The 22245-nt window shown below is 37.3% G+C and overlaps 1 protein-coding gene across 18 annotated transcripts in view; it reads right to left on the reverse strand.

The window, feature by feature from the left end:
* LTBP1 (latent transforming growth factor beta binding protein 1) overlaps positions 1-22245 on the reverse strand; it is a gene marked incomplete at its 5' end in the record, with an annotated part of 351236 nt that overhangs the window by 80974 nt on the left and 248017 nt on the right. For all 18 annotated transcript variants that reach the window (XM_081068154.1, XM_081068156.1, XM_081068146.1 and 15 more), the window contains 3 exons: positions 1202-1324; positions 7267-7389; positions 19597-19716. In XM_081068154.1, the coding sequence (XP_080924280.1) occupies positions 1202-1324; positions 7267-7389; positions 19597-19716 (366 nt within the window). The remainder of the gene's footprint in view (positions 1-1201; positions 1325-7266; positions 7390-19596; positions 19717-22245) is intronic.

Genomic DNA, 22245 nt, shown 5'->3' on the forward strand with positions numbered 1-22245 from the left:
CCTTATAATAAAACTGATTGTGGGGACAGAGCCAGGAGTGCAGTTTCCAGGCTCTCACGTAGAAAGGTGCTGGCTTAGGTAGTAAATGGCCATCAACTGTGATTGGATGGCCATCACCTGTGGCTAGTTGGCCGTCAGCTGTAACCAGTGAGCCAGTGGCCATTAATATACCTGCTGTGGCTATGCTAGCAGAAAATGGTGGCTAGCAAGAAGATGGTGGCTAAGCTAGCAAGTGCAGATTGCAGTTAGCATGGCGGATTGCAGCTAGCAAGTGAGGTTGGTTGGCAGAGAGAGAGTGGAAGGCAGGCTGCTGATCGTGTAGCTCTTGCTTCCTGTGTCTCCAACCCAGCCGCCAGTGAGAATATAATGGTATGACTCCCCTATCTATGGCTCCATGGGTGCTCCTTTTTGGCCTCACCATATCCTGTGTTCTTGTGTGGGGAGCGGGAGCTGAGATCCCGCATGACACCCGGCATGACACTGATCTTATGTATGTATTCTGTTCTTAGATAAATCACATTTCTTTTCAGGAACTATGGACAGTTGTGCTTGTCACAGGTGATACATAATACCTTGAAGCTCAAGAAGCATATATTTATTGGTATGTAAAGTAATTTTGTATGAAGTTAAATAAAAATTTTTTGAAGTCTACGGTTAACCCCAATGAAGTCCAAAATCCTAGCATCTGTAAGAACAGGACATATTTCACAACTTTACCCCTGAATACAAGGGGGACACTATTTCAGTCTTGATGAAAAGCTGTTTTTAGTGATATATTTTTTTAAAGGAACAAAACTTTTAAAGCTAAATACACACAAAAGCTAAGGTCAATAACATTTCATGGCACAATACCAGGCTGATATAATGACCTAATTCCTGAAATCATAGTACGTAAAACTTCCCAATGAATTTAATAGACTTGATTTTCTGTAGTAAGGAATTATGGGAAGCTATAATTTTTCTTTCTTATACGAATCAGTGGATGGTCACTGATGACTAATACCATATTTTTCAAAGTTAAGCTTTTTCTATCCTGTTTTATTGACTTTCTTGACCAAAGTTTAAGTCCCTTGCTTTCTGGCATCATAAAGCAATCATCTATGTAGTTTCTCAAAGACACACTCACTTTACTGAATGCACAATTTTTCAGGCCAGATGTCTTAAATTAAAATCACAGTCGCTCACACTGCCACACTCCTACCTTCACACTGGTCTTTCGCTGCTGATAACTGGTACCCCTGCCCACAGGTACACCTGAAGGAGCCCTCGGTGTTTTTGCACTGTCCATTTATGCAGAGATTCCCTTGCTGACATTCATCAATATCTGTAAACACAAACAATAGCAATTGTTTTAAATTAGGTCATATCTAGAGACCCCCTTTAGCTCAACTTTGAGACCATAAATCAAAGCCCTCCCTTTCCAGGCTGGCCTTTTGAGGTATGACCCACAACAACAACAACAACAACAAAATTTTATAAACAAAGAAAAAGGGACCACCCAGGAGACTGTAGTGCTCTCTACAATGCATTCTGGGGTTATGATTACAAAAACAATAGCACTTCCTAGATGAGACGCAATAAACTTTAGTATGATGTAGCCCACCAGTGTCTCTCCTATTAACCTCAGTAGGCTGAACTGTAGAACAGAAATAGCTACAAATAGATGATAAATTTATGAGCAAATTAAAGCTACTTTTAATATAACACCAAGCCTTCTGCCATCTCTCTCATACTTTGGATGTAGCAGAAATATAATATGAAATATTTCAGAGAGAACCGTAAGCACAAAATAATGACAATCCAACAGTTTGTAGACCTGCAGAGTTTCATGAAAGGAGGCAGAATGCAGACTTTACCAAGAAATTAAAAAGACAAAAATAGAATGCAGGCCGTTATGGAGAGAAATGCAGATTTCTCCTGTATTTTGAAGCTGTAAAAGTGTAAGGTCAAATACTTGTGTTAAAAGACACTGAACCTATATTCAAAGGAACAAGGAAACCCAAGTGAAATGGTGGTAACCATTATGATGGCTTCTAAAATGTCAAAAAAGAAAGTGGTGAGAATTTTTTTAAGTGCCTTGATTAAACATAAAGCTATTGACCAAGAAAGAATATGATTTTTATAAATGTTCTAGAAAAAATGTATTTGTATAAATATATATTTATACAAATGAAAAAAAAAAGGATTGGCCTCATCAATAACTTGAGAACACTTGTGGTAGAAGTAGAGTTAGTTTTCTAAATGTTTTTATTTGGTCATAATATTGGTCTGATATCATTAGATAATTCTGTCCTGAACAGATGAAAACTCATCAGCCCTATACTCAAAGAGGGGAAAAAGAGCCCTAATCTAAAAACAGTAGAATTTGTTTTAAGGAACCCATGTCCTAATGATCAATGTCTGACTACTGTTTTCTTCTAAAACTATCTTCTTTAAAATGGATCTAAAAGTTTTCCCCAGGAGAACTCAATTAACTCCACAGTTCTTCCCCTCCAGTATTATTGACAATTACTTATTTCCAGAGCAAAGTTGCACTTCTTAACCTCTCATGAGACATTAATCTTCTGAATTTTATCCTGATATAAGCAAGGTCTTAGGTTATCCCATGTTTCCTGAAAAAACTCACATAAACTATCAATGTAATGGGAGTTCAGGAACTTGTTTCTTATTTAATTTTATATACAAATTAGTTTACAAGAAACTTTTGTTTCACTTATTGTGTTATTAATCCCTTTTATTTATAAATAAGTCCTGGCTGCCAACTATTGATTGTCAATAGAGAAATTTAATAAGCAAGCTGAATTTCATCTTAAGAATTATTTTATGCCTTTCCAACACACTCAGCTTTAGGAGTGGTCGACAGCAAAGAGCAGCCTACACCGTATTTTCTTTCAGCACATCCTATAAAATACTTGAGATCTTTCGGTTCAAGAATTGTAGATCAACAACAGCTCGTAGCTGGTTGGATCTCATGTAATGTCTGACGACATTGTTAGTGCCTTGGACTCTCTTTGACTTTCTCAAAGAGGATGACAAATTAAGCATTCCCATGTGAAGATATCTGCTGCAAGCATATACCCTCCATTCCAAGTACTGTCAGGATAAGCCAGACATCTTACATAAGCTACTCATTTATATTGGGAAGACTGTCAGAAGTAATTCATTATAAGTAATGACATACACATTTGGAATAACTTGAAGCAACCCAGTTATCTTGAATAAGGTGATCTTTGGATATTTAAAACAACCAAGGGGAACAGAGGCCATCTAATTCTACAGATACAAAGACATTTTTTTTTTCTTTTTGGATGAAGGACAGAAGAAAGCTTTCCAATAAAACAGGCGCGTAGGACAAATGTCTTCTCTCTTTTGTTCCAAGAGATGAATGGAAAATATTATTCTCTGTGGAAGATATTTCTTTAAGGGACTTTTTGCACATATTACTATGACAAGTCTAGCTCAGAGTTAAAGTAGAGACTAAAATGTACAGATGCAAAGAGATACAAAGACACAGAAAAGACACAAATCCGTAGTAATGAATTAACATTAATACATTATATAATGTATTTACAACTTGAAAAAGGTTGTCAGTACATTTAGTGAGGTGAAAACAATGTCAATATTTAGGACTATCAACAAGGTGAGATTGGCAGAGTTGCTAGAATGTTGGAAAAGGGACAGATTTACAATCCGGGAAGAATTCAACATCTGTGAGCTGATGTGGTTTGGGAAAGATTATGAAATAATTAAAGAAAGAGGATGTTATACAATTTATTATTGTAAAAAGGAAGGGCTTTGCTTGGGGAGTAAGGAAAATAGTTCATGAATACTGTGTTTCCCCCAAAATAAGACCTAGCCAGGTATCAGCTCTCATGCATCCTTTGGAGCAAAAATTAATATAAGACCCGGTCTTATTTTATAATATAAGACCAGATATAATATAAAATATAACATAATATAATAGGTCTTATATACTATAAGACCAGGTCTTACATTAATTTTTGCCCCAAAAGACCTATTAGAGCTGATGGGCCGGCTAGGTCTTCTTTTCAGGGAAACACACTATGTAGGTTTTAAAGCAGAAGCTGAGGATGTAGCCTAACTGTATCCCCGGCTGCAATGGAAAAACACCATGAAAATCAGAGGGCAAAGTGAAATGGCAAATGGGGATAATAGCCCTCTCCCACCTCTCCAAGCTTTGACATGTGATGTTTCCTCTGCCTACTAAGTTTTTCTCCCCTTTGTATTCAATATTTGAAGACCAAGTTCAAATGGCAACACCTCTGTGAAGCTTTCTCAGAGCACGCAAGCAGAATTAGTCACATGGTTCTTGGCTTTAACAGAATTTTGTACATGCCTATAATTTGGCGAATAACATCATTATCTACACCATCAACTACAATGTGTTATGCTCTGCCCCTGCATTATCACATTCGCCATGTATAATCTGTTCTTGTATTATCTCACGTAATGCTCACGTCAACCCTAGAGGGTATCATTATTGCTGCCTTTTTGTAAACGAGCAAGTAAGGCTTAGCAAAGTCAGCGAACTTATCTAATTAATCTTACACAGCTTCTGAGTGTCCAAGCTAGAATCTCATATGCTGTTGTTTTTTTTCTGTTTTGTTTTAGTAAACACTGGATTTTCTTTGAATATCACCAGATTTTCCATTTGTGTCATCATTCTCTTCCAGAATCCAATTCAGGGTACCACATTGTATTTAGGTGTCTTGTTTCCTTAATCAGTCTTTAGTTGTGTTTCTTGTTTTGTCTTGAGGGAATGGGCCAGAATCCCACAGAATGTCCCCGTCTAGATTTATCTGATGTTTTCCTCATGATTAGACTGGAGTTATGGGCTTTTGGAAGGAATAGCAGAGTACCCTAGTTCTCACAATGTCAGGGGTACATGACATTCACATGACATCACTGACAATGTTAACCTTCATCACTTGGTACTTAATTATCTGTTGCAGATTTGCATCTCTTCCAAGGAGTAGAAGTTCTTGGGAGAGCTTATAGCCTCTCAGTAACCTCTGCAATTGAAAATAATACCTGGAACATGTTGGTTCCTTCATATACCAGAGAGGAAGGAAAGGAAGGCTGAAGAGAAGCTTCTGCAGCAGCCCAGCATAATGCCTCGTAGACTGAAAAACAGGAGGATTCCTAGGGTTGGCATTAACTGATGGTGTGAATTCTGGGGTGCCAGAGAGACCTATTAGAGAGGGGCAGCCTCAGCTGAAATGGAAATGGCCAAGGGAAAGAGAGTGGTAATGAGTCATTCATTCAATATGTGTTTACTCTGAGCATGATCCGTCTACAGAGTCCAATCCCCAAAGTTTAGGGATGTCATGAGATCTGAAAATCTGAGATTATTTATCCAAGTTTGCATGGAGAACTACTGAAGAATCACGGTTCTGGTGAGCAGTGAGGAAAGAGATGAGTGTGCAAGGCAGGATAATCACGCATAAGTGCTTCGGTCAAAATAAGCCCAGAACAGTCACAGATTAGTTGTGACATCGATTTGGATGAGTCAGAGAATGCAAGTTGAAGAAAGATTAGTGACAAATTTGTAATATGAAGGGTGAGACAGAGTACATATGTTTTAATGAATAAGCCGGTGCAAAGACACAGGCAGATTAGAAAGCAAGAAGATACATGACAGGATATGACAATAAACTAGACAAAGCCATCAAATAAAGATGAACAATGACTTTTAATGCGTGAGATCTGCATCCACCATTAACCCAGTGTGTGAGAGGGAAGAAATAATACCTTTTAGATGATTCTCATGTTTAACTTGGTGTGAGATGCCTGGCTTAAGGAGTTCGTGGGAAAGCTGTGGATGTGGGAAAGCCAGGAGGGAAAGGCTGAGAGAAAAGGGAGGTGGGTCTAGTTTATATGCTCCACTGGGATTGGCTGGTATTCTGTTGTATGAAAGAAGTAAGGCACAAAATTTAGACATCTATGAATTCCCTACTGCTGGTGGGAGATAGTATCCTACAGATACTATAGGATAGTAGGGTACCATTTACTGCTTGCCTACCCCAGTGAGAAATTAATCATTATCTTAGATCCTTCACTTACATTGAAACACTTACTTAGGAGAGAAAATTTTTACTTCTTTTTCTCTTTGAAAGAGCATGCTTTTATGTAATAAAACAGTGGAAGAAAGCAAAAGAAAACAATCCATACATTTGACTAGAAAAATAATTAAAACTTCTTTTAAAAAAAAGAACTGTATAAAAATTAGGGAAACCTTGGACAAATTACAGCAATATACCAGAAAAAAGGTATATGTAATATGTATACACATGTACATAGGCTTCTATATATTATATATAAACTGTTCATATACTTTGATTTAAAAATCTGATAAATAGGAAAAGATATTAATATAAATGTTTAATGTTCAACAAGTTATTTATAATGTATAATTTAATAATTATATTGTTTATTAAAATAAATGTTTAATAATTCGAAGTGTTTAGGAAATTATTAAAGGAGATAAGCATTAAAAATATTAAACCTTTCACTATATTTTAAAAATTACAAATTAGTGTTCTATCAAAATAGTAAAAAAATTCAGTACATCTTATCTATAATTCCACTTTTGTGAATAAAGAAATAATCCTAAAAAATTGGTGACATAGCAACACATTGAAATGTTATGCAGCCTTTAAAATAATTTTGAAAATCGTTATTAATGAGATGCAAAATGCTGACATACATTATTAAGTGACAAAAAGCAAGATTGAGAATTGTACACAGAACATAATTACAGAAAATATCCATGAAATAGAAATATCTATGAATGCGATTATGACATTGTTACGTTATCTTTTTTACATTTTGCATTTGCTAAATTTTCTATAATGACTACAGGATTTTTTTAATAGCAATTTCACTGGGGTATAATTCACATACCATGCAACTCACCTGTTTAAAGCGTACAAATCAGTGTCTTTAGTATATTCACAGAACTGTGCAACTGCATATATGACTTACATAATGAGACAAATTTAAATAAATAGATATATGGTTTCTAGATGCCCTGTACAAATACATGTCCCCATTTATATAAATAGATCTGGTCTGTGTTTAACCACAATGAGGAGCCACTTTCAAAGATGCCAACCAACATATGCCCTGAATAGCTCAGTCAAAATAAATGACGGGTAGCATGGTCCCTTTTCTAAAGCTAGTTATACTCTCACATATTCTTAATGGAAGATGAAATAAAAATGGAAATTTGATCACAGTAATTACCTTTACAGTGCTTGTGGTCTGGAGTCGGGGTATAGCCCCGGTGACATGAACACATGTAGGAGCCTTCCAGGTTGGAGCAAGTACCATTTGTGCAGACCTTTGGTTCCAGGCACTCATCCACATCTTGAAGAATGTTGCATAATGGGAAGGGAAAAAACAAACAGATGAGAACAGAAAAAAGAAATCTAACATGAATAAAGCTGAATTTAGTTAGAAATGGAAAGAGCGGATCTTTGAGATAAGGTTTCAAATTATCCGTCAGGAAGACAAGAAACTCAGGTGCGAGCTGCATGTACGATGGTTCTATGCCTTCACTTAGTGCCTTAACTGACTTTCTGAAAAGTAACTAAAAAAGGAGTCAAACATGCTCTATGAGTGATTTTAATGGAAGGCTTGTTGTAAGGGGGAGAGGGAAAGAGAGCAGCATCCCCTGCAAAATAAAATACTCCAAGAAAGCAAAGATGTTTTGAGGTCTACCTGGGGAACTGGTGAGTTCAACAGGATGTGAGGATTCTCACAAGCAAAAGACAGGACTCATGACCCAGAAAAACTATAGGAAAATGCGTAACAGAAAGGTGAAAAGAAACTTCTAATAAAATGTTCGAAGATGGCATTAAATCAGTATCATAAAAACCAATCTAGGGTTCAAACGTAAACCTATTTGGGCAGTTTGAATGTAGGTACAGGCTGACGAAGTAGACAGAATAACAACAACAGCTAATTTTATCAACAACTTAGCTGCATGCAGGCACCAAAGGCTCTACATATATTATCTCACTAACAAAATCCAGAGGAACTAACCATTTTATGGAGAAAGGAACTGAGACATAGAAAACTTCAATAGCTTGTTCAAGGCCACACAGCTAGAAAATGGTGGCTCTGAGATTTGAATCCAGTTAGCATTAACTCCAAAGCCCAAACCCATCCTTCCAAACTGACTATAAGTTTCCCTTACAAAGTTAAGTCTAGTGACAGTCGAGAGAGAATGTCTGAGTTTATATTTGTTTTGGTTATTTGCTAACGTGGCATTTATACAGAAAATAATCATCTAAACGTTCATTGATTTCATTCCATTCAACAAACATTCATTCACGCATATGGGAGCATTTTTAATTCAATTTTGTGCCCCATTTGAATGCCCTGGGTAAGTCCACTGCATGTGGCAGGGGGGAAGACGTGAATAACCAAAAACTTAGAGGAAAAACAACCCACATCGCGCTATCAATACACAGCATCATAATTTAGACTTAATTTTAGAAGCAATCCATAACTTAAAGCATCTTAATCATAACGCGGAGAAACAATATGGAGGAAATGGCTTTTGATTGCATCCATTTCATTTCCCAGGGCTTACGACAAAAGCAGTACGGCTTCCTCCCCTCTTAATGTTAACAGGCAGAGTCACGGACACATGTGCAACAGAGATCCAGTTTTGGCCAGCAATCCAGAGCTCAGATTGCATTCCTTTGCACTGCATTTCATTACAAGTGGACTCTACTTTTTTTATAACAGAATTCAGAAATACAGCATAAACAAAATAAGGCACAAGGTGTCTGTATGTGTAGGAGTGTGTTCCATATGCATATTGAGAACAGCCAAGCACCTGGCCCTGCCAAGGTCCCCTACCCAACTTTCACAGAATCACTAAGTATGGTGAACTGACCTTTACGCCGTGACAACAAAAACAGCGCTTCTCGACTAACTGATTATCCATCCTTCTTTTGGTTGTGGGACTCCACTTTCATCAACATGGAAAGCATACAACTGGAAAGAAGCCTCCAAATACTGGAGCCCAGGTAAATCACGGGACGGAAGGGGCCTAGACACTCAGCATGCACATCTCTGACAGCAACATGAGAAGGTCATGTCTAGTATCTGGTTTGGTTTCCAAAAGGTGAACAAGTTGAAAAACATATGAGTTGCTCTCTAATTATTCATGAAGCAGGGCATGTAACTTATAGGGCTGCAGAATGTAATAGCAAAATCAATTTAAGACCATATTTTCTCTAATTAACAGACATAGTGAGTTACTATTCATGAGACACAGAACAGTTCTATTTTACCAGGCTACTACCATGATTAACAATGAGGTAGAATGCCTTGAAATATCTAGGGCAGACTGATGTGTTTCTTCTTTTATTACAGACATAATTGCATGGAACCAGAATCCTATCAAGTCAATCATTTACATGTAGATACAACAGCTGGAATTGAATGAGTATTTAGCCTTAATGGAGTTTTTATGCTTAAGGAACTATATAGGAAGATATCACTAAAGAATCTCTATTTGGGGTCAAAAGGTACAAATAAGTCATGAGGATGTAATGCACAGAATGGTGATTCTAATTGTAATACTATATTGCATATTTGAAGGTTGCTGAGAGAGTCGATCTTTGGAGTCCTCGTCATAAGAAAAAAACATCTATAGCTATGTATAGGGACTGCTGTTAACTCGACTTATGGTGGTGAGTATTTTGCAATGTATACAAATATTGAATCATTATATTATACACATGAAACTGATGTAACATTATATGTCAACTATACCTCAATTTAAAACAGGGTCTCTATAGAGAATGAAAGTGTCTAGAGCAAGGCCTCACTTGGTAGATACAAGATAAGTGAAATAAACTTAGTGTTTTATCTTTAGCCCAGACCTACCTCCTAAACTGCAGATGCCTGTACCTACTTGGTCAGACATCTCGACTTGATGTCCTCTTGGCACCTCTGACTCATCTCAGCCCAAAGTGACCTTTCCCACTGCCTTCTCTTTATGCTGTCTCCCATGTCAACATATGGTACCACTACTCACTCAAATTCTTGTCAGAAACTTGGGCGTCATCTTCCTAGATTTCTTACTCTCTCACCACATTCAATTTATTACCAAGTCACATCAATTCTACCTTCCATATACCTCTCACATACACCCACTTTATTTCATTTCTATACTACCTACCATTCTCTCTCTCAAGGGTTACTGCCACAGTCTTTTAATTTGTTTCTCTACTTCAAGTTTTACTCTCTTCTAACCCATTATCCAACCTGCAGCCAAGTAATCTATCTAAAATACAAATCCGATAAATGGTGTTGCTCTTCTACTTTAAAAATCTTCATTGGTTTCCAGTGTTCTTCAGTTTCATCAAGGACACAAACTTGTGGGGCCCTGAGTGGTCCTGGTAAATGGGCGGGCCCCAACCCTTGGGAGGATCGACCCTTGGGAAACAAGGTGGTCCCTACACACCTCACCATCTGTCACTCACAGCCCCTTACTCCTGCAGCAGAGGGAGATGGTTATGTTTTGGGTTTTCTATATTGGAGTTCAAAACTCATCTTACTCTAAGATTATGGTCTTATAGAAGAGTCACAGTACCCAAATTCTTACAAAGCATATATATATTCACTATAAAAGGGAAACATCATGAAAAACACTGCATACACAGAAAAATGGCTTCCAAACTCTTGGGACATAACTTGGCATTTGCCATTCAATGAATTAATTACCTCCCACAGTAAGGAAGTTGCCAGGGTAATGCCTATGAGGCCAGCACTTTGTGGATATGATAGTTCCAAAGCTTATGAATCTACCTCATTATACTATCTCCCAATCCAAATTGATCCTTCTCGTCTATAGTAATACCCCGATAGACTCTAACATGTGCCTTATTGAAAACTAGAAATGCCACATGCATAGAATTTCCTGTTCCACTACTCCACTAACTCTATCAGAAGAGGCAGTCAAGACAGACAGGAATGATTGGTTCTTAATGAATCCTGATGATTTTTACGATCATCACTTCCTTTTAAAAATGTGTCACCTCATCATTTGAACCCTGTAGTCCACAGTTCTTTGTCAAGATCAACATGAAGTGCTGTGGTGATTAGTTCCCAAATCCCACCTTCTGTCCTCTTTGGTGGGAAATGAGGACATTAACCTCTCTCCAGTTCTCTGGCAATGTTCGCTTCTCCACAATTTCATAGATGACTCCCAGCTGACCAGGATTTCCACCTGCAAGCTTTCTCATTGTCTTGGGGTTGAATTCATTTGGGTCAGGAACCCTTTTGAAATTGCCCTTTCTAATATCCTGGAAACACACGAGAGGGCCGGAAGCCCCTCCCTCGCTTGACCTCTAAGGCAGAGAGAAGTGATTCAGTGGCTGACCTCACACAAGTCAGCCCAAAGCTGTGCTGCCACCCCTCTTCCATTTCACATCTCAGCTCCTTGGGGTGGGCTGGGAATGGTTCCAGAAGAACAGTTTGCCTTCACTACTTCCTGTACTTTCAAGGACATGAATCTGTCAACACTGTGACAGATTCCATTCAGCCTCATTTAATTCCTTAGTGACCGACACAGGTTTCAATGAATGAGCACCATTTGATATAGTAAAAATATCTGATTCTATCACTATAGCTACATAAAAACACAGGATTACTTCTTGCCCCAAATATGCCACTAGTTCAACTGTCCTCCAACTATTCTTCACGCATAGTCTTTTATACTAAAGATGATGGGAGAACATATTTGACAGAGAAGCAAGCATGGCAAAAAAAGAGATAGATCCTGATTAGACCAACGTGACGAAATAACCTCAACTGCACGTGAGGTATAGTAAATCCTCAGGGTCTTAGCCCCTCATCAATTCTGACCAAGTTAAAATATGCAGTAACAGAGCTGCCTACAAAAATATGTTACACGTTCCTCAAAGATTCATCACTGCTTTCCCAAACTGGAAAACAGCCAACGCTATGTACATCCAAGATAAAGAGCCCGGGACAACCTCAGAAAATTAATACACTAATCCCACCAAATCACTTGCTTCTTACATTACCTTTCCAAAAGAACATTTGTCTTTCAGCAAAATTGAAATGGGGCTATCTATGGTGCGAGTCTGACATCTGAAGACTCTAGAATCCATGAGCCATTATTATTGTTCCTTGCAAGGGACGATTCCAGCCCACAAAGATCTTTCCATTCTGTGAACTTATATTTTCCTTATTACTGTGTTTCCCCGGAAATAAGACCTGCTGGACCATATAATTAATATAAGACCCGGCCTTATATTATAATAAAATAAGTCCGGGTCTTTATTAATTTTTGCTCCAAAAGATGTATTAGAGCTGATGGTCCAGCTAGGTCTTATTTTTGGGGAAACACAGTATGTTAATTATATTGTTGTGTTCTCTAATTTTCTTGGGTGTACATAAGAGAGATATAAGATACTGTATAGAAAAAAACAAAACACTAGCTTTGAAGAAAGAAGACCTGGGATCATGTCCTACCTAGCTCTGCCATTCATCACCTATGACCTTGAGGAAGCCCATTAACCTATTTGGGAATCAATTTCTCTGTATGTACTACAGGGATGAGTGCCATGAAGATCAAATGAAACATTAACTTTACAATGTTTCATTGTAACATTCATTTACAATGAAATGTTACATTCAAATGGAAACATTCATTTACAATGAAACATTGTAAACTATATAAAGAGATTTTTGTTACTATAATAATTAGTCTTCCCACACAGGCATGCTTCTTATCTTCACAAAAGTAGTTTTTTGGTTTTGTACTGAGATATAATTGACATATATAAGATTAAGTGATAATTTGATATACTTATTTATTGCAAAATGATTGACACAGTAGCATTAGCTAACACCTCTATCACATAATTACCATTTCCTTTTTGTGGTCAGAACAATTAAGATCTAGTCTCTTAGCAACTTTGAAGTTTATAATTCCGCATTGTTGTCTTTAATCACTATGCTGTGTATTAGATCTCCAGGACTTATTTACCAACTAGTTGCAAGTTTATACCCTTAAACACCTCCCCAATATCCCCACCCCTCTCATAATCATGTTCTACTCTGCTCTTTTTTGCTTTTTTGTCTTCCCTGGCATCTAGCAGACATATAGATAGGTGCTCAATAACAACTTATTGACTGATTAGAATATAATTAGCATATAATAATTTAGGGATAAGTCTGATGTTTGCACATTTTATAACATCTGTAAGAGGTAGGTGTTGAGCTCAGCTGCCATCTTATATACAAAAAAAATCTAGAGGAAAGTCTCATTTCAGATAAGTCTATGAATACAAGGTCTGACAATTAAGTTCACCAACTTGTTGCAATGATGTTGCTAACCTTTTTTGATGTCAGAGGGATTATTCATGATGAATTTGTACCAACTGGACAAACAGATAACCAAGTTTACTATTTGGAAGTGCTGAAAAGGCTGCATGAAAAAGTTAGACGACCTGAACTTTTTGCCAACAATTCATGCCTCGTGCATCACGACAATGCACCAGCTCACAGGCAGTGTCTGTGAGGGAATTTTTAGTCAGTAAACAAATAACTGTATTGGGACACCCTCCCTACTCATCTGATCTGGCACCCAATGACTTCTTTCTTTACCCGAAGATAAAAGAAATATTGAAAGGAAAACATTTTGATCACACTCAGGACATCAAAGCCAATACAATGATAGCTCTGATGGCCATTCCAGAGAGTTCCAAAATTGCTTTGAAAGGTAGACTAGGAGCTGGCATCGGTGCACAGCTTCCCAAGGGGAGTACTTTGAAGATGACTATAGTGATATTCAGCAATGAGATATGTAGCATTTTTTCTAAGATGAGTTCGCAAATTTAATTGTCAGATATGTAGTATTTATATACTTCATAAGGTTAATGATGAATCTTAAAACTTGAAAATAAATCCTAGTGTGAAAGGAGCTCCTAGAACAATGAGCTCACCATGTTTATTCTGCAGGTTCTCTGAGCTTAGTTTTGGTTAAGACTGTGGCTTAACCAGTTGTCAAGTGGATTGAATGATACAAATTATTCAAATCCCTAAGATCTATTACATTTAGAAAATGCAAATAGTAGTCACAAAGTCATCATTAACTTAATTGCAGGCTGACAAAAGATTACTCTGATAAAAATTTCAGAAATTTGTGTTCCTGAGTCACCTGGTCTGTCACAGACAATAAAGCAAGACAATAAAGTCCCCTTAAAAAGGACTACATGTATAAAATTATAGTTGACATTCATTATTGTTCAGCTTCAGCTACAGGTGTACAGTTCAGTGTCCAGGCATCTACATTATCCCTGAGGTGGTCTCCCTAATGAGACAAGTGTCCATCGGATACCCTACAAAATCTTTATAGCATTATTGATTACATTCCCGAAACTGACTTTCGTATCCCTGTGGCCTTCTTGTGATATAGTTACAAGAAGTGGAGTACCTGGGTGGAGGGGGGTCCACACAGTGTGAGGGATATAAATGATAAACGTCTAAGTATTACTTCGTCTTGTGCACCTGAAACTAATAATAAAAAAAATGTATAAAAAAAAGTGGAGTACCACATTAGGAATAGAGGCAGTGGAAATGTAACAGCTGTATCATGTCAGAGGGGGAGTAGATTGGGGGGAGAAGAGGGTTATCACTGTGTGAGGGGTATAAATGATAAATGTCTAACTATTACATTGTTTCGTACACCTGAAACTAATTTAAAAAAAACAGTTTTTTCTAAAGCACACAAAAAAATAAAAATAAAAACGAAACTTATGGAGTTTTTACAGGAGATCATGAAACTGTTCTAAAATTGATTGTGGTGATGGTTGTACGACACTGTGACTATACTAAAAACCAGAGTTGTACACTTTAAACAGGTAAACTGTATGACGTGTGGTTACATCTCAATAAAGCTGGCTTAAAAAAAAAATGGCTAGCTGCATACACCCACCAGGTGAAGGTGAGCAAAAAGGAAAAAAAAAAAAAAGTGAAAGAAAGGAAATGGAAGTATTGCAGAAACTGAAACATTTGTTAGGCATGATCAATGATCCTACAGAGAAGCATTACAATTCTCAAGAAGGATATTCCAACTAAACAGAAATGCTCGGAAGTTAAAAGGAAACTGGAAGATTGAAGATAACTCCTATTTGTAAGCAAAAGCTATGATATAGGATGAGTTAAAATCTGTATGACAGGAACTTAGAGAAAGCCAAAGAGAAGATAGTTATACAGAGAAATTCGACATATAATATACTTAAAGAGGTATCAGTTATCACTGCATTTCTTGTATTTCAGGACAAGGATGGTAAAAGGGGGATGAGAAGGTTGTGAAAAGAAGGGTTATAACATTTATTGGATCCTTCCTTATGTCAGACACCTTGCTAGATGATTTATATTGCATATCAAATTCTGACAATAAAACCTATGCAGAAAATATTTCAGTCCCCGTTTTACAGATATTAAAACTAAGCTTCGGAGAGCTCACATGGCCCAAAATCTATCTAAATTCAAGGAACTATGATCGTTATAGCAGAGTTACTAAAAGTACCTCTAAACAAATATTAGAGCATTTTCTTTGGGGAAGGTTCTAGTCAGGTTGGAGTCAGGCTAGTTCTCCATGAGTCAAAAGAATCCTGTAAATTGAGTACCTGACAAGCTGGCTTCCCTTAAGAAAAATCCTGGTTTAAGAAGCCAGTTGGACCTAGACAGAACCCAGGATGATGAAACAGTCAGTAGAGACAGGGATTGAATGGGCAACAACTCCAGGCCGAATATGAGGTCCAAGGAATACAGTGTTGAATGATGAAAGTGGCTCTCAAGAGAGGACCAAAATCCACAACTTGAAAGAAGAAGCTACATTAACAGAGGAGCCAACAAGAGTTTCCAGAAAGTACTACAGGATAGATATTTTGAAAGTGGATAATAAACTATTGAGAACGAAGGATCACACGCCCTGAACTAGTGTGTTCCTAGTGACAACACCAGCTGACATTTTACCTGTCTCTGCCCCAAACAATTTCTGTTCTAATTCATAAATCAGGAGAAGCATCCATCAGTAAGATCCAGCTTACAGGGCTTGAAGACAAAGAGGCCATTAACAGTCTCGGCAAGTGCACCATTTAGTTCGTGAAAGAAGCAGAAAATGTAACTGGCATCAAGTCCCTGAAGAAACATAAGGGTCGAAATAGCAAATCTTAATTCCTAATTAAACCATTTCACAGGAAAAAAGAACCAAATTGGCTCTTAAACTCGACGAGTGTAAAAATGAAAAATAAAATAAGCATACTGCCAAATGAAAGTACTGTTATGTGAAACACTGTACAAGTTTAATTACCTAATTTTAAAATATGCAGTCAGTCAGAGGATAGTGTCAGGAAAAAAAAGGATACTGAGACGTACAGACTAGAACAGCCCTGTGAGGTGGCAATTATCTCTACAAATGACAACTAACCTGTGCCAAGTGTAGAACTTTTCTTCAGTGAGATTTGGGAAATTTAAAAAAATATCTTTAATGTTCATTAATAAACATTAATGTTTTAATGTTCTTAAAAGTAGGACAAAAACAAGTCTCACTGACGTATCCTAAATTTTCTGGACTAAAAGGATATAAAGTGCCACTAGTCACAAATAACTGTTAGAGACAAAACAAATAGCATGATTAGCAAGGAACACCTTGTACATAATTTCTCTCCGACCACCACAGAATCTGTAACACTCCCTACTCTCCCTTACATTGCTTCTCTTTCCTTCATGGCACTCGTCACATCTGACATACCATATATTTTACTTGCTTGTTTATTTGTAAGCATCACGTGAGCTCTAGAGTATAAGTGCAATGAGGGGAAGGAATTTATTTTGTTCACTCTCAATCCCCAGAGTCTAGAAAAATGCCTGGCTTATAGTAGGCCCTCAACCGTTACATGAATGAATAATTACATGTCAAGTTGTGTTACCCATGAGCTCAACTCAAAAACAAGCTGAAGTGAGGACTGCACCTTTTGGAAAGAATCTTTGGGTATGAGAAGTAGACGTGAGAACTCAAATGGATAAAGGAACAAAAACAAAAGATATGGATGGGTATTCATGAGCATTGTCAGAGTTTCACAAGAAATCCAGTCCATTCATCGGCTCAGTGTGAACAAAGAGGCATGTTGCAATATCTATCTGTTTTCTGTCACACTCAACTTTTTCAACATTTGAAAGCTCTACCACCATTAAAAAAATTAAGATGGAAAATCCATTTTGGTATAATCTGCAAAAGCCCTCATGAGAAATTTAGACAAGAACAAGTCCAATTGAGCAAGGATGGAACTGCAATTATATCACAGAAGAGAAGCTTGAGCTATAGATTATACAGAGCCTAAAATTTTACAGAGCAGAAGGAAAAACTACACTGCCTCATTTTTATAGGAAATGCATGACCATAGGAATGCAAAAACGAAAGCTATTGCTTGGAACAAGTGGCTAAGTGTGTGACTTTGGTTGAGTAACACAGTGACCTAATATTTCTGCTTATGACTCTACTAATCTGGTTGGCAAAGCGAAATTACTTTTAAATGAGGTGCTGTGTTCCTGTCACTAAACTGGAACAAAGCAGTCACAATTAGATTGATTGTATACATCTAGGTATAAGAGGTCATTTATTATTATTACCCCATCGAGATAAATGCATTTATATTGAAGAGTAATCACTTACTAATTTGGTCAGTCACATTCCATTAGTAAGTTCATGAATCAGGGCTATGTGTATACCTCTATTGTGAATTTTAGTTATCTAAGGTAAAGTTCAGGTTCTGTTCTTGGACTATAATATGCATCTGTATGTGAAAATGAGAACACCAATGGAACCTTCATAGACAACCATAAAATTTAGGCCAAATGGGGAAATTGAAACCAAATGCACTTTCTGATCAGCACTAACTACATAAACAAATTCTTATCAAATACACAATTAACGAAAGTCTTTTCTTCTCCCCAAAGGTCAACATCTCACAACTCCATCGATAGAGACTCTTGCAGATGGGCATGAGGTTCAGGGCACGGGACCACCTACACCAGCTACAGAGGTTTAGCTCGTGCTGCCTGGTGGTGAGTTCACAACTTTGAAATTGGGAGTGTCTTTGCCAAGCCTACCTATCCCACCCTCTCTAAAATACCTAAATGTCTTCCCAGAGATGTAGTAATGGGCCAACACTTTTAACAGGAATGAGAGGGTCTGGCATGGTCCACCCCCTCATCTTGCAGCAAATCTTCCCCTGATCCCTGTTCTTCAGCCACACTGGCTTTTCGGTTGCTGGAACACGAACTGCTTCCTCTTTCTACAAGCCCCCTACATATGCTGTTTCCTCTGTCCAAACGTTCTCCCTCCCATCCCCTTCCCCAGCTAAAACTTAACTCATGAATTCTCCTACAGGCAACTCATTCTGTCATGTGTTCTTGTAACACCACAGAACCCCCCTTGCTAGCACTTGTCTGACTTTTGCATTTGTATTGATTTAAGAGATGTCTGGATGAGTATCAACTTCCCCCACTAGACAGCAGGTTCCATGAGGAAGGTACTTTTTTTGTTCCCTTAAAGTATTCCAGCACTCAGTACAACTCTGGGTATATACAGTAAGTTCTTCATTTGTGGGGGGAAGGATAGAAGGAATGAATGAATGAAAAGTTTACCTCACATTGTCAGAGTCTGGCATGGAGTGGAAAAGAGTTTTAACTTTTAAGGAAAAGATCATATGGCAGACAGAAACACCAAGGAAAACCATTAAGAGGGAAAGCTAATTAGAGCACAGGAAATGAGAACGAAAGCTAAGTTACCACTTATCTTAGTGCCTAATGTCAGTACTAAATACTTATTAAATATTTAAATCTATCTATCTATCTATCTATCTATCTATCTATCTATATATATATATGAATATGAAGGGAATGAGCAATCAGTCAGGATTTCTCTTTCTACATTTCCTACTTCTGCTACAAGTTTGTGTATGTTTCCTAATTCTATTTAGTCTACGGTAGCTTCTTTTTATGCCTTTTCTTGCTTTTTAAGCATTTTGCTTTCCAACTTTCTCCTCCCTGTGATGATTACTTTCTTTGGTTTTGGTTATTTATCACATTGGGATAACAATTTGTTTCAATCAGAATTATTTGTCGCATGTAAAATCTCACATCCTTTATGCCAATTCATTTCCTTATATTCTCCATGGTTAAAAGTTACTTAGAACTTTTCTTTGAAGTTGTGTCAGAATAATATGTTTGTTACATTCCATATATATGTATATACATATATATGTATACATATATACACATATATACATATACATACACATATACATATACATATATACACATATATACATATATACATGTATATATACACATACATATATATACATATATATGTATACACATACAGATGTATACACATATATATGTATGTATATTCATTTTGAAAGAGGGCTCACTTGGTATTATACCACTCTGTTAGAAAACAGGCTAGACAGAAGAAATAAAACTATGATGACAACATTCAATACCTACCAAGACACTGCCCATTCCATCCTCGGAATCCTTCTGTACAGGGAACACACTGGTAAGATCCAGGAGAATTCACGCACTGTTCATCTGGACAAGTACTTGCAATCAAACATTCATCAATATCTGAAAAATTCAAAAGCTAGGTCATGGACAATTTATCAGGATACAAAGCAAAAACTTACTTTAATGATAAAGGTGGAAAAATGCAGGTTCTATCTGGTAGGGTAAACAATAATTGGCTGAAAGACACACTGGGTCTGTACTTAAATATACAGTGATAATGCATGGACAAGTATACCTCAATTGAAACACTTACACATGTTCCAAGGAAGAACTTGACCCTAATTCTCCAACTCGCAGAGTGAGACCTCTCCACTATGGGAGCTGGCCGACTCCTCCAAGGCCACTTTCAAGTAACAGCATCAAACCTTTCAAGTAATAGCACAGTTTGCCAGAAAGAAGTGCAAGGAATGGGGATGAGAGGGAATAAGCCATATATCCATCTGGCTAGAGGGTGTCTCTATAGACACTTGATGCTCTAAGAAAATCCTCACTTTGGCTTCATGGGCCCAAGGACATCTTGGGTATGAATAATTTAAAACCTCTCATATGATAGGAATTCCTTGGAGGTGGGAAAAAAAATAAAACATTAGGAGAGAATAAATTCATCACATACTTCTAAGATTTTCCAGAAATGGTGATATGTGATCATATGATAATATTTTCTGGTAAAAATACACCTTACTTTTCACATTCACAGTTAAGTGAAGGTATTAATCATTGTTCTTTTCAATGTGAGAAAAAAAAATGCCTTAAATATGGTTGGGACTATGGCAGAGATAACTACTCAAATAGCTTTTGGTACTTTTAAGAAATGGGGAACTGTAAAATGTAAAATATAAGACAGATGGGTCAACAATTGAAAATGAGTGGTAATACTTTGGATACTGGCCCCATTTGAAATAAGTGTTTTTCTGGAGTTGGATTTTGCATTAAAGTGAGTGGATTCCACTAAGTGTCCCAGCATAAAACATTTACAGGACCTCTAATCATATTTCAAATATAAAGAGATTTTTCGGGACATAAGCTGAAAAGTGAAAGAAATATTTGACAAATACACTGAACATGCATGGGCATTTGATGTCTTCATTCTGGTTAATTCTCAAAAATCATCTCCCAATACAGATCACTACATGTGTGTGAAAAGATGCTTTTTCAGCATTGTCATCTCTTTCCTATCAGTGAAAAATTCTTGCCAATAGACAATGACACACATGGCTTTTTGTGTGTTTTTTCCCTTTCCTTTTTTTTCAGGACAGATGTTCTGGGACTTCTTGTTCTACACAATAGATGATGCTTGCCAGTTTCATTTTCCAAACAGCATTACATTATTCTCTGAATTGGATATTTTTTTTAAAAATAGAACTACAACTGCTAAGTCAGAGAAGGTCACTGAGATAGGTTGGTCTGGTAACTAAGATGCAGTGTTGAGGAACACAAGATAACATCTTTGAACTTCCCACGGCTCTCACCTCTGTTTGCTGTTCCTCCATCTACACATTAAGGCCTACCTGACTGGTAGTATCTTAACAGAACAAACTAAAGAGGCATGAGATAATGTCTATAAAACTACAATAGGCTCCATGGAGACTGGCGCTGTTTGAAAGCAACTTTGTTAGTGACAGCTGAGAAAACCTTCAGTGAGCCAGAAGCCCGGGGACCTTTGGTTGTGGTCCATGATGAAATTAGAAAACAGCTATGTTATTTGGCTCCTTCTTCTTTTCAAGCCTTTTCCTAGTAATAGAATTATGTATTATTTAGTCATGGAAACCTGGTAATATTTCTGTGAAATAATTTGCATGCATTGAATATTACTGAAGAGTCTCCTGTTTTCTATTTAATTTTCTAATTTCTTTTCTACTCCTTTCCACTTTCTTTCCTTATGCTATAGGTATTAGTTAATATCTTATCTTCCCATCCTGAGATTGTATGTAGAACTGAAGGATCGTATTTTATCTCTTTGGGAAAATGTTGCTTTGCACATACATAAATGCTTGTCAGATAATCTCTCTCTCTCTCTCTCTCTCTCTCTCTCTCTCTCTCTCTCTCTCTCTCTCTCTTTCTATCTATCTTTCTTTCTTTAAAAATACTCCCCAAAATATGGATGTACTGAAAAGATCTATACAAAAACAAAAGGAGTCACGGAAGGGGGAAGTTTAAAGAAATTAACACTTTTTGAGAACTAATAAGGTGGCAGGCGCCATACGAGATACTGCAAACAATTATTTTCACGACAACCTTAAGAGTTAACTTCATGGTTCCCACTGTACAGATGAAGAACTAAGTTTCAAAGGGGCTAAGTAACTGGCTCCAAGACAGATAGTCACGAAATGTGGGAGCCGCGAGCTGATGCCATCGCTCCTGTGTCTCTCCTCTGTCTATGCTTCCTCTCCAGAGCAGAGGGACAGGTCCCTGGAAGAGATGACTGGAGACACATCACATTTGCACTGTACCATGGCCCTCAGCTGTGAGGGGAGAGCTCATAGCTCCATTCTGATCTGAGTTAGTCAGAGATGCAGTAACATAAACCACTCCCACTTCTTTCTAGATTAGAACCAAAGGGGCCAAGGCAAGAGGCCAACAGGAGAGGCA

This window comes from Rhinolophus hipposideros (genome assembly GCF_964194185.1).
Source record: "Rhinolophus hipposideros genome assembly, chromosome: 12".
Classification (NCBI taxonomy): Eukaryota; Metazoa; Chordata; class Mammalia; order Chiroptera; family Rhinolophidae; genus Rhinolophus; species Rhinolophus hipposideros.